The sequence below is a fragment of the Xyrauchen texanus genome, chromosome 7 (genome assembly GCF_025860055.1).
Source record: "Xyrauchen texanus isolate HMW12.3.18 chromosome 7, RBS_HiC_50CHRs, whole genome shotgun sequence".
NCBI classification, from domain to species: domain Eukaryota; kingdom Metazoa; phylum Chordata; class Actinopteri; order Cypriniformes; family Catostomidae; genus Xyrauchen; species Xyrauchen texanus.
Window position 1 is genome coordinate 7447387 of NC_068282.1, and position 18122 is coordinate 7465508.

General features: G+C 36.5%; 1 protein-coding gene across 2 annotated transcripts in view; it reads left to right on the forward strand.

The window, feature by feature from the left end:
- gnas (GNAS complex locus) overlaps positions 1 to 18122 on the forward strand; it is a 58721-nt gene that overhangs the window by 14805 nt on the left and 25794 nt on the right. The window contains exons 1-6 of one of the 2 annotated variants that reach the window (XM_052130987.1): positions 4857 to 5122; positions 5924 to 6214; positions 8480 to 8552; positions 11929 to 11983; positions 12106 to 12225; positions 15297 to 15394. In XM_052130987.1, coding sequence (XP_051986947.1) covers positions 6076 to 6214; positions 8480 to 8552; positions 11929 to 11983; positions 12106 to 12225; positions 15297 to 15394 — 485 coding nt within the window. In that variant the 5' untranslated portion in view covers positions 4857 to 5122; positions 5924 to 6075. Of the gene's footprint in view, positions 1 to 4856; positions 5123 to 5923; positions 6215 to 8479; positions 8553 to 11928; positions 11984 to 12105; positions 12226 to 15296; positions 15395 to 18122 lie in introns of those variants that run through there. The other variant, XM_052130986.1, reaches the window with a different exon arrangement.

Here is an 18122-nt window from a genome sequence, read left to right on the forward strand (position 1 = left end):
CATGCGGCCTGTTGAGGAGAGTGCTATTACTTTTCTATGGAATCAGACTTACGATTTTCACCTTGTGGATGATAAAAGGGGCAAAAAAAAATCCCATAGACACCATAGCAACCACCACCTAGCAACAACATAGCAACTCACCACAACACTCAGATTTTCTTCAGAATGTAAAAGCCTAATTACAAATAATAGTAGTAAATATATACACTGATGAGCAAAAATATAATGCCACTCACAGGTGAAGTGAATGACATTGATCATCTCCTTACAAGGCCACATGTCAAGGTCTGGGTAGATTAGATGGTAAGCGAACAATCAGTTCTCGTAGTCAACGTGTTGAATGCAGAAGAAATCGGCCTAGAGTAAAGACCTGAGTGACTTTGACAAGGGCCAAATTGTTATGGCCAGATGACTGGGTCAGAGCATCTCTGAAATGGGAAAGCTTGTGGGGTGCTCCTGGTCAGCAGTGGTGAGTTCCTACCGACAGTGATCCGAGGAGGGTCAAACCGGCGACAGGGTGTTGGGTGGCCAAGGATCATCGGTGCACAAGAGCAATGAAGTCTATCCCATCTGGTCTGAACGACAGAAGGTTTACTGTGGTAAAAGTCACCGAAAAAATGAATGATGGTTAGGGGAGGAATGCGTCACAACACACAGTGCATCGCATCCCTGCTGCATATGGGACCCAGACCGGTCAGAGTGCCCATGATGACCCCTGTCCACCGTTGAAAGCACCTACAATGGGTACGCAAACGTCAGAATTGGACCTTGGAGCAGTGGAAGAATGTCGTCTGGTCCGATGAGTCCCGTTTTCTTTTACACCACGTGAACGGCCGTGGACACGTGCAGTGTTTACCTGGGGACGTGATGGCACCAGGATGCACTGTGGGGAGACGACAAGCCGGTTAAGGGAGTGTGATGCTGTGGGCAATGTTCTGCTGGGAAACCCTGGGTCTGTCCATTCACGTTCGTTAGACATGTGCCATCTACATAAGCATCGTTGCAGACCAGGTATACCCCTTCATGGCAACGGTATTCCCTGATGGCAGTTGCCTCTTTCAGCAGCTTAATGCGCCCTGCCACACTGCACACATTGTTCAGGAATGGTTTGAGGAACATGATGAAGAGTTTAAGGTGTTGCCCTCGCTTCCAAATTCCCTGGATCTCAATTTGATTGAGCATCTGTGGGATGTGCTGGACCAACATGTCCGATCTACAATGGCTCCACCTAGTGAGTTACAGGACTTGAAGGGTCTGCTACTAATGGTGGATATATATAATTGTAAATATAATAAAATTCTTAAAAAAATAATTACTAACAAAATATGAATCTTTCTACTTGTTAAGTGAATTTCAGAAATGGCAAAACTCTTTAAATGAAAATGAAGTGTCATAAGGTTAAACATTTCCTGCCATCGGGGTTTTCAAGTGCTTGAATGTTTCTGTCTCTTTTAATTTTGTGATTAATCACCATCCATTTTAATCTTACAAATATTATACTACAAAATGGAGGTATAATAACCACCCGTTAACCCAAAATTGAAAACTCTGTTATCATTTACTTAGCCTCATGTCGTTCCAAACCTGTATGACTTACTTTCGAATGTATAAAACACTAATTAAATGTTAAGCTGAATGTGTAGGACTGACAGCCTCCGTCAGCATTCACTTTTATTGCATCTTTTTGTAAATGTATGATTAGTCTGTCATTCTGCCTAATGTAAGAAAGTAATACAGGTTTGGAACAATGAGAGGGTGAGTAAATGATGACAGAATTTTAATTTTGGCTGATGAATGGTTATTTTTTATTTTTTCTCTCATTTTATAAAGAAACTTGTAAGGGCCTATCTGTAATATATGGTACAATGGATCATAAATGTGACTTTTGACAATGGAATCATAATTGTGTGGGACAATGGAATCTAGTATACCTAGTGTATGTATGTCTTATGCTACAAGATGTGTATATATTCCCTTATGTATTCTGATTATCCTCATTTAGAATTGGTGTAATCCCCCCTTTAATTTTATTTCATGATTTAAATGTTTCTGAATTGTCTTACGTACAGAGTTCTGAATACACCCAGTCTTGTTTTCAACTTAGTACTAAAACCCTACTAAAGGTCTGCTGTAACGTTAACACTAATATTGGAGAAATGCTGCCACTTTCTGGTAGCAGATCATACTAGAGTTAACTCAATGTGATGGATATCAATATAACCACAAGTTTTACATTTAGAAGTGTTTACTTTATTCATGTGTCAATAGGAATTTCAATTGCATCCATTAAGGTTTAAACAAATCCAAGATATTATAATGTATTCTGTGTGGGTGTGTCCATTCAGTAGCTTCAACTGAGGAGGGTGACGTTTATAGTGGATTTTGTTGATTAGCTTAGGCTTGAGTTTCTGCCATTGACTTCTATATAGTAGGACTGTTTAGTCTATGTCCCCTAATATCATACAAAGATAGGCGATCATAAATAGACCACAGTGTGTCAAAAATAGCTCCATGAAACCTCATTTTCCAATTTGGTCGATGTCATAAACAAATGTGTCTCTTGTGTTTTGACATTACTGTGACTTGTGTATGATCTCTTAGTTTTGGTTTCATTGGTTTAGTCTTTGTATATGAGCATGTCACAATTTTTTAGCCAATTGTCTGAAAACATATAGATAAATATATATATATTTGTAAAAAAATCTGATTATTATTAATATGACATTGCAAAAGATATTATATGTGTAGATTAATTTTTGTGAATGAAATAACATCAGTGCTGGACTTGGTCTTTTTTAGCATGTATTTGACTTATATTAACTGATGGAAGATAATAAAAAACAGCAAATTGTCACAGCTGTGCTCTTGACTGTATTTCACATCTAAAGATGTTGCACATAATATTTGTACATTCACATAAAACCTGTTAATACTGAAGTATCCGTGCAAACTATTTTTAATTAAAGTAATTGTTCTAAAAAGCTTATAAGAGCTGTTTAATTAGTATTACTTTAATTTACATCCACTTTAGTATTTTTAAACCTTGGTATCATGTGTAGTCTAATAGATTTAGAAATTAATCAGAATAGAAGACATGCAATTTTTTTTTCGTAGGTTCATATTTTGCATTACAGATTTATTTTGGTTATAGTTTGTTGGTTAGTAACTTCATTATATCACCATCTGCACAAGTAATACATCACAAAGGGTAAGGAGCAGTATTGACTGATTAACAGTAACAAAATAACAGGTTTTGTGGAGTATATGTCAGTAAAAATAACACATAATTTTGTATGGACTATGCAGAAACATGGGCCTGTATGTCTGTGGAGATTCTCACTAATCCAGGTCTTCGTATTCTAATCTACTGGATGAATTTGTGTTGCTCTATGTTGAATAAAATCAGGCTTACATCAAGGCCTATATTTTACATTTTACTGTCATAATAATATAATCGTTATAAAATACTTTTAGATGGATCTGCCTGTTTAATGGTATGTTATTGCCATAAAATATCACATTCTCATAAACAACTTTAAACAGTTGCGCTTATAAAATATGCAGAAAAATCAAGTGGGACTTTTTTCTTTGTTCCTATGAACACTTACATTCATAAATATACATGCAATGATTAATACTTTAAAGAGAAAAATATAAATTCTCTCATCATTTACTCACCCTAATGCCAAGAAGTGTATGACTTTCTTTCTTCTGGTGAACACAAACAAAGATTTCTATAAGAACTTCCCAGCTCTGTGGGACCATACAATGCAAGTGAATGGTGGCCAGAACTTTGAAGGTCCGAAAAGCACATAAAGGCAGCATAAAAGTAATCCACAAGACTCCACTGGTTAAATCTTTATCTTCAGAAATTAGATGATAGGTGTGGGGGAGAAACAGATCAACATTGAAGTCCTTTTTTACTATTTATCTACACTTTCACTTTCACATTCTTTTGTTTTTGGTGATTCAGATTATTTGTGCATTTCACTACCTACTGGGAAGGGAGGAGAATATATAAATAAAAAGGACTTAAATATTGATCTGTTTCTCACCCACACCTATCTTATTGCTTCTGAAGATATTATTTAACCTGCGAAGTCTTATGAATGACTTTTATGCTGCCTTTATATGCTTTTTGGACATTCAAAGTTCTATTGCTTTGTATGGACCTAGAGCTGAGATATCCTTCTATATATATAAAAAATCTTTGTTTGTGTTCTGTAGAAGAAAGAAAGTGACACATCTGGGATGGCATGAGGGTGAGTAAATTATGAGAGCATTTTCATTTTTGGGTGAACTATTCCTTTAAATGCTCTCTCGCTACTGTGCCAGTTTACTACTGCAGTCATTTTTACTTTAAGTTGATACAGTTAAAACACCTAAGGAGGTCATAGGTAGTCAATATGTGCAATTCAACAACCAACGACGATCACTTTACTTTAAAATGAATGATATTGCCTTTGAAATTTTCGTTCAATTAATCAACTGCTGCTACAATGTAACATTTGTATTGATTCAGTTGTTAGTTACTTGATTAATAGAGAGGTTAATCAATCTCTTGCATGTGAAACATGTGATTTTACCATTACGAATTAACCAGTCAAGCTAGTTATTGACAAAGTCTACTGTAATATAGAGCATATATATACATACATAAGAATATATTGCAATGCCTACATATAGCCAACGATAATGGCCCATAGTGAAAGACTAATAGGATCAAATCGCGAACTTTTCCACGTATGAATCATGTCTTCAAAGAGGGCGCCTTTTCTCCGCAGAATCGCCGCTTGCTGACGTTTTCTGGCTGTCATGTGATTAGCCGCTGCCCGTACTCCGGGTTCAATGAGAGCTGTTTGCCCCACCCATCTCTTCAACGCTATCTATCTCAATGTAAAATTCACTGAGAAAAGGAAATAGTAGCTACAAATACTCTGTCGAAAAGGATTCATCCGCGGCTATTTGGGAGGCAACGCGCTCCGTCCACAGGGAAATCGCTGTCATTGTGGTTTTGGATTTATCTTCACGTTTCCAAATGCACATGTATAGCCGATCCACCACCCGAATTCAAGAAGGATACAAAGCGTAGCCTGACAGCGGACTCGGACTGCTATAACCGGTAAAATATCGACGGATTCTCCAGATTCGGTGGCATTTGCATATGCGGTCGAAAGAACCGTAGGATCGGCGCTCGCGTCAAAGCAGAGCCTACGGATGTGAGAAGAAATTCAAATTACTGTAACCGAGACGGCGAAGGGCCTCTTTTGATTTGGACAAGCCGAAAAACGCGATCAGTCACCATACGCAGAACAGGAGGGAAAATAACGTCTATCTACGGGGGATTTTGTTTAGCAGCACCGTATTTTTCTACTAAACTACGTCGTTTCATATAGGAGTTAAAAGGTTCATGTCGGCCACGGCGCAGGGCGGAATGATCCACATGCCGTCATTTTGGTGGAAATATTTATTTTTTTAATTTGTAGCCACCCTTTCTATATCGTTCTGCCCGTCGCGTTGCATTGGCGAGCGGATTAATCATAAATAATCACATTTTGTGGAGCTATTGATGATTTTAATAGGAGTGCTGGGCAGAATCGTTATTTCGGGAACGCGACCATGGATTCGCGACGGGAAATTTGCTAAATCGCCTTTGGATTTCTGTGCCTCGGAAAGCCGTAACGAAATCATTAATGTAACGTCGAAGTCTACGCTGGATGCACATTCATACACACATAACATTTGACGAAGTCTCATATTTTTATCGCAGCAAACGCTCGACAGGACTCGGCCTAGTGTTTTCACCACCACCAGCCCTCCTATTCTCGCCAATACTAGTCACCCATAGTAATAGCTTTCATATTTCCCCTTGCCTTGATCTGCCCATATCAACAAAACCCCCTGTGTTATTCTGAATCCACAGGAGCTATGTGCATGCGAGGATAAATGTCCCTGTTTTCCATCAAAGTGTTTTGATCGGAGGCCAATCGAGGAATTTTGACAATTTATTCATACGCTATATTCACCTCTTCCCCACCACCCACCCCCCAAAACTTTTCTTGGGTTTTTGGGAAAATGGGTTGTTTGGGCAACAGTAAGACTGAGGACCAGCGAAATGAGGAGAAGGCCCAGAGGGAAGCAAACAAAAAGATAGAGAAACAGCTCCAGAAAGACAAACAGATCTACAGAGCAACTCATCGACTACTACTGTTAGGTAGGTTGGTCAGAAAGAGGTTCTGTCACGCCTGCGAATACTTTCCTGCTGGACGTTCTGTGCTGTTGTGATGTCATAATGCTCCGTCACACGCGTGGCGTTCGAAATAGAATTCTCTAATGGCTTTTGTGTACATTTAAAACATGTATTCAAGTAAATGATGTAGGCGTTCAAAGTTGATGGGGACATCTTTTGCTGTAGGCTTATTGAGGCCTGTGGTGCATCATAATACACAGCCCTGATATCACCATTAATTCCCATTTGATTTATGCAAAAGAGAGTTGTCATTATGGAAATATTTGGGCTTACCTGATTTGAAACGTCACAGCCAAAAAGTTGACCACATTCACTTCACATGAATCATGCTACCTTATGGAGATACATCACTCCCAAGCACATTCATGTACTGCTTCATCAGCTGACTGTATTTTAACATGCAGACTCTTAAAACCTTTGTAAAGAAGCTTAGTTGTAATAAATTGAGGATTGTTTACTATGGTTTTGTTCACTCCAGTTTAGACAGCATCTTATCATCTTTATACCTTGTCATGTGCCTCTCTTTGCACATATACATAGATGTAATTCTGAAATATTGAGACAAACAATCATTTTAAGTTGTTTTGGGAGTGAGCATCATTTTTAGATTTAGCTTGGATGGTAAGATTTTGTCAATAATAGGAAGCTGTGTCTTTGACGGCTTTAGATTTGATCTCTTTTCACTTAACGTATGTATGGGCCTAGGACTTAATGTCAAGCTCTAAATTGTCGTATTCAACAAGGTAATTGCAATAATTTTAATAAGTAAACATAGATAAAATATATGTAATAAATAAAGGAAGCTGAAGAAATATACATACTACTAGTAATTAAGAGTATTATTATATTATTAAGAATGGTTTGCATAGTAGAAGTATAGATTTTGCACTCTGGGCATCTCCAAAATAAGTGTAAGAAATTTGCACTGACTTATTTGGACATTTCATGGATGATCCACTATGACGTCTCAGTTGAAATACAATTATTAAATGCAATTGAAACAAGTTAATTATATCTAAAAATAAAATAATTCCATATGTTTGGAATATTTATACCCAAGTACATCAAATCTTATATGATCTGTGGGCATTTCAGTTGCATAGGCCTTTCATAGCACACCATGAGGCTGTTTTAACTTAAGTTTTATTTGATTTAGTCTCTGTTTAAAGATTACTCTGATAAAAGCCAGTTCTCTCTGTTTAACAGTCTCATTGTTTATCATGGTTCCAATACGCACATGGTCTTAAAGTGGCCTATTCTAAATCAAAATACCTTGTGTTCAGCGTGGCGAAGCTCTCTAAATCATAATGTCTGGTATTTAAGGGAGGAAACGGGTATATTTCTAGAGACCCATTTTTTAAGTGTGTCGTAATGATATATGATTTAGGGATGTCTACCAGTGTAATTGGAGCTCAGAAGTGGAATTCTTGTATGCAAAAAGGCTTTTCTGACACAATTGGAACTTGGTAACATAATATGTGTTGTGATAATGAGGTTCTCATCATATATCTGAACTTGAGGCCCAAATCTGAAGTGTTTCGTGTGTGTTAGTGCCTCTGTTGCTTACTTTTCACAGCCAAAGGGAAATACGTTAATTATTTTTAGCACTAGAAAATTCAGACCGTTGTGCACTAAATTGTAGAATCATTTTGATATGTGTACCTTTGACAAATCTGGCTCATTATTGTGAAGTTTGCTGTCCCTGAAAGCACACTTGCATCACCCAGACATCAATTTGATGTGTGTGTTTACTGTTTACATCTGGAAGAAGTATTTTTCATGTTGTTCGCTCATCTGCAATACGTCTAGAAGATGTATAGCAATACGTATGCCACAGATGTCAAGACATTCAGCAGATGTCTTTGAGATGTTTATGATATAGAATGCTTGTAAATCGGATCTTTTTAAGATGTTTAACAGATGTTAGTTAGATTGTGATGCTTGCCAGATGAAATTATTTAAAACAGACATCTCAGAGATGTACGTGTGCTATCTGGGGTAGTATTTATTTAATAATCATACTGCATACACTTTTGTTTTTTGTTTAGATGTCAGGGAACCGTCAGTCATATTTTTTCGGACACAAATTTTCTGCTAGTGGTGCATGTTTAGTTTGTCCTTTAAAAGAAATGCTACTGTGAAATCTAATTAATTATTACTGTTGAATCAGGTGATATCTGAACCCACTGCCCCCTTGTGAGTTATATCTTTATTTTGCTCATCTCTTAGGAGCTGGAGAATCAGGGAAGAGCACCATAGTCAAACAGATGCGCATTTTACACGTCAATGGCTTCAATGCTGAGTAAGTATGATTCTCACATCTATGTATTTTGTTGATGTCGCTTAAACCAAACGCAAACTGAAGTAGATTTTCATTCTGCCTGTAAGCATGGCTAATAGTGATATGTCATTTAAAGTTTAAATGCACTTTGTTTTCACCCATCATCATGGCTTTTGTTGCATGTTGCATTTTTGTTTAGGTCATTTACAGCATAAATTACTTTGGGGCCATTGGCTCCTAAACGTAAACATTTAGGAGCCAAATGGCTGTTCTTAGTTGCCAAATTACAGAAATGCTTGATTTAGATGGTTGTTCAAAAGCAAGTTCGAGAGTCATAGAAAAGAAAGACAGCTGATAACCAAGAGTTTAAAAAAAAACAATATATAATACATGTTTACAGTTAAGCGCAGAAAGACATTAAAGGGTAACTAAACACCTGCTCAGAGTCTGACTCCACCCACTAGAAATATTTGAAAATGCTGGAAAAGTGGGCAGACCCCTGCAGGGATAGAGGGAACGAACCGAGTGCGGGGCTGAGCGGGGGCACCTGAGACTCGTAGTGACGGATTAATTGACAGCTGCTGTCAGACTCTATGTTATTATTATTCCTCACACGGTCGCAAGACGACATGTACATGAATCTGGCGTGGTGAGCTGGAACCTGCTTACGTCAGCTGTCACCGCTTATGTCACGAAGTACTGCAACAGCCAATAGGAAAATTCAACTGCAGTAGCCACCGTTCAACCTGAAGAGGGCAGCACTCAGACATTTTTATACCATATATTGTAGAATTAAAACACTTTATACACAAATGTCAAAAGAATTACTTGAATCAATGACCAGTACTAATAAAGCCCCATGCTTACAGATCATTAACTAAAAAAAGTTGGTTTAGGGTTTAGTTACCCTTTAAAGATCATATTTTGTACTTAACACTACTGCCCTTCAGAAGTTTCATTACATGTATTTACATATGTTCCACATGATAAAATAAGAACTATTTACATATCCTGTTCAAAAGTTGACATCACCTTTGTTATTAATATAGTGTGTTGCCGCCTTGAGCATCTATTTGTAATAGTTTCGTTTGAGTCCCTCAGTTGTCCTAAGTGTCAAAAGCTGGATCTCAGCATCATACTTGTATAGTCATTGATGGGAAAACTTGTTTGAGGAGATGATGCTGGAAAACCAAAGCCTGTGCAGTACCTGGAGAATATTTCTTAAGAATAGTAGATAGCTTCACTACTCCGGACAAAGCAGGGACTCATGCACGACTATTACAAAAGAAACTAACAGTCATTGGTCATCACGGATGCAACAAGATCGTATTAAGCACCAAGGAGATGTAAACGTTTGAACAATATAATTTGTTTTAATTCAGTTATTAGTTTGTCTTGTGGATAGTGGTCGACAGCTATATCGCTGAAGCTGATAAATCGATGTTTTCCCATTTGGCCGAATCCAGACATTTTTTCCTGTCGAGCGCTCTCCTAATATCTTCATCTGAAGTGCAAATCCAATTAGCCAGACTCAAAACTTAAGGATCAGGATAAAAAGTTCCTCTAATTCACAAATCATAATGGTCAGTTTGTTACAATCGAATCTGGTGATTCAGTCCATTAAAACTGTCAGGTGATTGCTGCTTGTGCTGGATCCGCACGAGTGCTGACTGCAACTTCAAAGTAAAACGCTTCATGTTCGCTATGAGCAAATGTCATATTCACTATGCAATGTATGTTCAATGGGTTTGATTTGGCGTTTTGTGAGAAAATGCAATTACTAATGCGCACATGCCATCCATGGTTGGTGGAATACTATGTTTACTGTAATATCCTTCTTCCTAATATATTATCAGTTTTTTCATGTGCAAATTAATTACTAAAATTTGATGACTAAACAGAAATCAGAAGAAACTGCTATCTACCATGTATATTTTTTTTAAGTTGACTTTTTGTAGGAATTAATCATTTTAGTCATCATTTTGATATGTATATGTTTCTTACCAGAATGTATCTGTCAGCTGTAGGTGTTTATGTATGACATGCTTTACTTCGTATAGCTTTCCTGTTTGTGAAAGTACATTCATTAATGTTGCTCACTGTACCTCATATTATATAATCATGAGTTTTAAATTGCATTATCTTAGTTTGTTGGGTTTGATTAGCAGCTGGTCTGAAACCAGTTTTGTGGTTACTTAAGAGTTTGAGTTTAAAGTTGATGCTTTAGTAGTGGAGGCTGATCCTAGGATCAATTGTAGTAGCATTTTTCAGAAATCTTGTGTTAAAAACAATGCTAAAATGGGACAAAAACTAATAATTTTATGTGCTGTATTTAATAGTCATAAGTCATTATGAATTGCGATTTTCCTTTTTGTTAGAAAATGGAATTCATTATTTAGGAACCAGAAAATACTAGTGATTAGTACTTAATTCAAAATTAGTAGTGGTAGCGCTGGGTGGTTTGACGGTGGTTTGGTTGTATATTCTTTGAAATGTCAAATATTTTGCAATACTGTCTATATGACGGTAGATATATTTGTGCTACTATGAGCAACATTAATATACACTTCAATTGATGGCTCACATGTGACTCATCCAATCAGAATTTAGTTTAGGAACTATCTATTTTATAATATTAATTAGGAGGTTTTAACTCTTGTTACATAATGTGGGACTTGTACATTTGCGTCCATCAAGTTTAAAATTAAAAGAGAAAATTAGTCAAATGAGATGGTCCTTTACACTTGGTCATGGAAATAATTTTTTGATCTAAAATTACTCCTACCATGATATTGATTTTGCTCATACTGCCCACCCCTAAGCAGTATTAAAGGAATATTCTGGGTTCAATCAAAGTTACGCTCAATCGAGAGCATTTGTGGCATAATGTTGATTACACGGTAAAATTTTTGGCTCGTCCCTCCTTTTCTTAAGAAAAAGATAAGAAATATTGGTTCTAGTAGCCAAAAGATTCATAAAATATGCACGTTAACATGATTTTAGTGTGATAAATTGTATAACTTCGTTGCCATGACGACGTAACGTCATACACCTTAAAACCCTAAAATGACTGGAAAAAAGATGATTTAAACAACTTTACAGCTGAAATAATGCTCTATAAATTCTGTAATGTTTTAACAGAAGATTTAATGTAAGTGCTTTTTATAAAATTAGAATTCACTTCCATTGTAAGTGCCTCACTGCAACCCAGATTTTTGCTTTTTGTTAAATAATTTTTTTTGTGGTAATCAACATATATGCCACAAGTGCTGTCGATCGAGCTTAACTTGTATTGAACCCGGAATATTCCATTTAAAGTTGTTTAAATTGTGCTATGTTTTTACATGATAGCCAAAAATGAAGTGAACTCTTAACTATGAAAGCCTTTCCTTTACAGAGAGAAAAAACAGAAAATTCAGGACATCAAGAATAATATAAAAGAAGCTATAGAGGTAAGTGTTGGAGTTTCTCGGCTTTAACTTGAAATCTAAACATCCAAAATACTAGGAATAGATGTTCTAAAAGAAAGTTGTCACACACTGAAACTCTGTCATTTTTGTTTGTTCATCTACAGACTATTGTGACGGCGATGTCTGCGTTGGCACCTCCGGTCCAGTTAGCTTGTCCAGCAAATCGGTTTCGAATTGATTACATCCTGAATTTAGCCAATCAAAAGGACTTTGAGTTCACATCGGTGAGTAGAAAGGGATTCTGTCATACCATCACCCACATATGTTGCCATTTAAAGTTTTGTGTACCATTTGAAATGGGGCTGTGTCGTTCCACTTTTTTATTCACTTGGACATACACTACCAGTCAAAAGTTTGGTCACAGCTACTCATTGTTTATTATTACTATTTTCTACATTTTAGAATGCATTAACATAGAAGTGCCATAAAACATTGTGTGAGTGGATTACGTACACCTAAAAAATAAATAAGCATACATAAGTATGTATCGCATACACCTAGTCTATGTAGATGGGTGTTGTGGATTTCTGTAAAGAATGTGCATTAACTTTCTCCCTGGTTGTAGGATCTTTTGTGCTTTGTGCAATTCTAATTAGCAGCTATTCTATGCTTGGGGACAACACCTGAATTGAAACCTCACCCCACCTGTGGGAGATGTGCGTGACACTCGGGTATAATGGTGGGGCATTTATTACGACTGATTACCAGTAATAACATCTAAACCCTCCCTTAAGAGGGCCTCACCTGAGCCACACACTTTGTCATCCAGGACCTCCCTGCTCCCTCATCACCCAGACAGGTGCTGTGTGTCTGGGGAAAGTGGAGTGGAGAGCCGCCCTGACCTGCGCCAATGGGCCTGGTTATGATTTAATTAAAGGTGACTCAAACTTGGTGGCCCTATGTGTTTAAAAATAGAAAAGACAAATGCTTCACCTGCTTATTCAGACTACAGCTTTAAAATAGAAGTGTAACCAGATAATTAAATATATAATACATGATTAAAAACTTTAAGATGTTATTTGTTTATTAATACAGTATATTCGATTTATTTTTTGTGAAAACTTGATGGACTTAAAGTGCATGACTGTTTAGCAGGATTTCAATGTTGGAAGTTTATGTAAAGACTAAAAAAAAGGTTAGCATCTACTAACATTTATTTTAATTGTATTTTTTTTAACCAATCGTGCCAATCATGGGTCAGTTGAGTGACTGCCCATAAATAGTTCTTTATATTGAAGTTTTGAGATTGTATTTTTGATGCTTTTTCTTTTGGGGGGCATTTTTGTTATTTTTATTAACAGGACTGGCCATCAAAATTGTGTTTTATTTGATTTTTCATTTATTTATAGAGCCTTTTTTCCATGGTTTATTAACAGAACCGGCCATGAAACTGTATTTTGCATGATGCATATTTCTTATTTTTTTGCCATGGTTTTAAAACCGAACTGGGCATGAAATTGTGTTTTATATATAATTTTACATTTATTTTGAGGCATTTTTAGCCATTTTTATTACTAGAACCAGACACGAAACTGGCTTTTTTTTTTTTGGTGGGGGGGCATTTTGCCATTTTTATTACAATAACTGTGGAGAGATGACAGGAGCATATCAGGGTTGAATCGGAAAACGCACCATACCAAAATCAAACTTGGTGCAGAAATTGTTTACTACCTGTCAGGCTGTGTCACCAGATTTACTACCTGACAGTTTCTGACTTTAATCCATTTAATAAAAAAATATATGTTTTTGTACATATGACATGACATGGGAGTTATTTTGTAAAAAGTAACACAAGTCCCATTAGATGTTTTCTTTAGTAAAATGTTTGTATTTTATTTGAATTGGTCACGTCAGAAAATTAATTGTGCAATTTGGTTTAAACGTTGTATTATGTTGTAGTGCAGTTTCTTACAAAGTGACAGGCTACATTTTTATTTTCATTTGGCAGATTCATCCTGGGCTATGTGATTCAGTAGTTGAGATGAGTTTTAGTTGAATGTTATCTGTTATACTTTAAGTGCAGGAAGTAGATGTAGTTTTAGCATTACTACAAAGAAGACACTGCCCCATCCACTCGCTCGCGCTCTCTCTCGCCCGCCCTTCCTCAGTGGCCCCAGGGCCTGCTGGGAACCAGTCTAACTGGTTGATTGTGCGGCAAGAGAGAGACAAAAATAAAAAGCAAATGCAATTATTGACATTTATAGCTTAGTCATGTCACTTTAGTATATTGAAATTTACAGACAACTATTTCAGGACTGTTGCATGACTGAGTCTAATTATTTCCATTAAGTTTAAACACTAATAATTAATACGTTAATGTAAGTTGTTTGTTGGTTGTGAAGCTATCAGGCTAGGAGGAATGTGGCTAACAGTATTATCAAAAAAAAAAAAATTGGCTTAAAGAGAGCGCGTGAGAGTGACAGATTTGGACAAGAAATGGGGGGGGGGGGGTGCACACATGACAGGCCTGAGCGTTACTCTACACTTGAAATACTGTAAACTAAGGCTGGGAGAAAAGTATATGTAGTTTTCAGCTTTTTAAATATATATATATATATATAATATAATGGCATTTGAGATGACATTCTTCTCACCACAATTGTAAGGAGTGGTTATCTGAGTCACCATAGACTTTGTCAGTTTGAACAACAAGGCATTTCCATGCACAGAACTCACTGGGTGTTTTTTGTTTTTGGCACCATTCTGACTAAATTCTAGAGACTGTTGTGTGGGAAAATCACGGGAGATCATCAGTTACAGAAATACTCAAACCAGCCCATCTGCCAATTCCTTGGTCCAAATACTAAAAATCCAAGATCAAACATGCATTCCTGGTTTCGTAGATGCACTAACATTGGCACATGCCATTGGACCTCCAGAATCTATCATGGACCAATCTGTTGGTTCCATTCTTAATTTTATACAGGCTAGCATGCACAAAGACTCGGCACAAATCAAACAAGCATGCCAAAGTCTTTACAAGGGCTGCAACTAACGATTATAACGAGTACGTCTGGACTGAGTTGTGTAATTCCTCCTCTCCTCAGTCAGGCAACTGCAGTGCTGCTGTCGCACATCATCAGAGTTTAATGTAATCTCATGTTATGAGATGAGATCAAACAACGGTTAAAAAAAAGAATTTGTCGACAATTTTTATTGTCTACGTTGTCAATAACGTTGCTAATCGTTTCAGCCCTAATCTTTACCCAGCAAAACTATAGAGGTGTAAAAGATTTGTTTAGATTCCAACAGCTACTTTATGGGTTTGTCCCTCTTCCATTTGTCTTCCCAACAGGAATTTTATGAACACACAAAGACCCTTTGGCAGGATGAAGGAGTGAGAGCTTGCTTCGAAAGATCCAATGAGTACCAACTGATCGACTGCGCACAGTAGTGAGTATTCTGTTGAACGCACATCCATTAATAACTCTCTTTTAAAAACTTGTACATGTACTGTATACTACATGTCAACAGTTTGGATATACCGACTGATTATATATTATTGCTATTTTCCACAGTTTAAAATAATGGTCAATAATTTATCAATAATATTAAATCATACAATTGGAAATATCTGAATTTATATGGTGACCAAAAAAAGTTACTGCAAAAAATGACAAATTATTTTGGCTTATTCAAAGTAGCCACCCTTTGTCAGCAGTCTATTACGGAAAAAATAATCCCATTTATTTTATCCATAGGGGTATAGATTTTAAAGCCAGGTACCGTGAGTTGATAATTGATGGTTTTTATGTTGAAGCCATCAGTCTGTGTAATTTTCATCTTTAATACAAAAAGTTTGTTGAACTAAATTACCCATGATCCTGAAGGAAAATGATCCACCGATCAGAGAATCTAACCAAGCTCGCCAAATGAGCTCTGCAGCCACCACCCACTTATATGGCGCCCTGTGGATAACACAGTCAAGTCGGTCTCCTTATACTCTTAAACAATTTGTATATTGAGTTTCTAGAGAAAGCTGTTTCTTTTTTAAATTTTTTACCTAATATTGACCATAAGACATGCCAGTCTATAGCATACTGTGGCAACTCAAAAACAAACACAAAAACAATGTTAAGTGTCATTTAATGAACCAAATAGCTTTCAACTGTGTTTGATATAATGGCAAGTGATTTTTCTAGTTCCAAATTAGCAATTTAGCATGATTACTCAAGGATAAGGTGTTGGAGTGATGGCTGCTGGAAATGGGGCCTGTATAGATTTGATCAAAAAAGTTTTTTGTTTTTTCAAATAGTGATGGTGCTGCTTTTTTACACCATTAATGTCCTGACTATACATTGTGATCAGTTGAATGCCACCTTGGTAAATTAAAGTAACAATGTCCTTCCGAAACAGCAAAATCTATGAATTATTCCAAACTTTTGACCGCCAGTGTATATCTGAATATTTTGCAATCACCTTAAAATATATGGTTTCCATTTTTAGTCAGTAAATTTAAATGAATAGTTTTAGTTCAGTTGTGTCATTTGCAACTTTTCATAGGATTGTAGTTGATCCCCGCTTTGAATACGTCAAGTACACCATCTTGTATCTTTGTTAATTTTGAAAAAAAAGTTTTGGCTTCAAAAACATTTTATGTTGTGATTCACCTCAGAGCAGATTGATTTGGTTCAAGGCTTAAAACTCTTTATGAAGAATTTTATTAAATCCCTATGGTAAAAATAAATGGGGAAAAATACTCCTGGAACGCTGAAAAAGTGGACTAGTACTGTTGAGTTCCCATGTATTTTGTTGGCTGCAAATCAGCATTTGTTGGCTGCTTTCCTTCACTATCCGGTCAAATTCAACCATTTCTTTCAAGGAAAAAAAGAGAAAAATGTAGTTTTGTAAAGAAATTAATTAGTAGGCAACATATATATTTACCTTCAAACTGAATGGCAAGCTTTTAAGCATAAGCCTCTGTATAAAACAATTCATAAGATCTTGAGAAACAAAAATTCAGTCTATTGTGTCCAAACTTTTGACTTGTTTTTTAAACTCACATGTTTGATGGCCTGTACATACTCATTGTTCCAAGCTTTTGAATGCTGGTTTTGAATAATATTGTTAAAAGCTGTTTTTTTATTGTGCAAAATACTTGGTGGTTGTTGTTTACAGTTATAATGAAAGTGATTTTGACCAAGCTGATTTGCATTGCAAAGTTCTTCTGTTCATTGGTCCGATTGGTCACACACAGCTTGTGCTATATCTGTTGTTTGTCTTCATATATGTGGCATGTATTGGTCTGATTTGTGCACTTGTGAGAGTGAGAGACGGATAATAAGATGCAGGGCTCCAGACTGCGACTAAAGTGGTCGCAAATGCGTCCAAATATAATTGATTGCGACCATAATTTAAAATCTAGTTGCCATTGGCGACAGTCGGGTTGTTGTGCATTCATATGCGTTTTCATCAGATATCATCTTATGAGTTATTGAATACATCCTTAGAGCACCACCAGTGTGTCTCGTGCCTCTTTTCACCCATTATTTTGTGATGAGCTCACTTCACCGGACTCAACAACAAACCCAGTGCGAGAGAGTTGTGACCAAATTACTCCTTTGAACCGGGTATTTTCATGAATCACCTGAAAAGCACTGTGGGTGTCAACTCAGGAGCTCAGGTTAGCAGTTTGAATCAGAGTCACTTTCTTAGCGAATCATCCGTCAGTGTGTTCACTATGGGGAGGGCAGACATTTCAAAATAGGAGTCCCTTATGTATTTCGGGCTTCTTTTTATATATATATATATATATGATCCAGCATTTAACACTTAGGACAATTGAGGGACTCATACACAACTGTTACACAAGGTGCAAACATTCATTGATGCTCAATAAGACAACACACTACGCTTACTATGCTTTATGTAAATATCTGCTTATGTAAATTCTGAAGATCAGTACTAAATTAATTTTTGTTTTTATCTCTTATATTTGTATAAATTATGAAAGGGGTGTGAACATTGATGAGACAAAAAGGGAATGCAAACGGATGCATTTTCTCAACTATATATTCTGTTTATGAAACCTCTGATTTAATGGGTTATTATCAGCTGTCTTCTGCTTTCTGTCTTGTTTCTGAACAACAATCTAAATCGAGCAACTGTATGATTTGGTGAC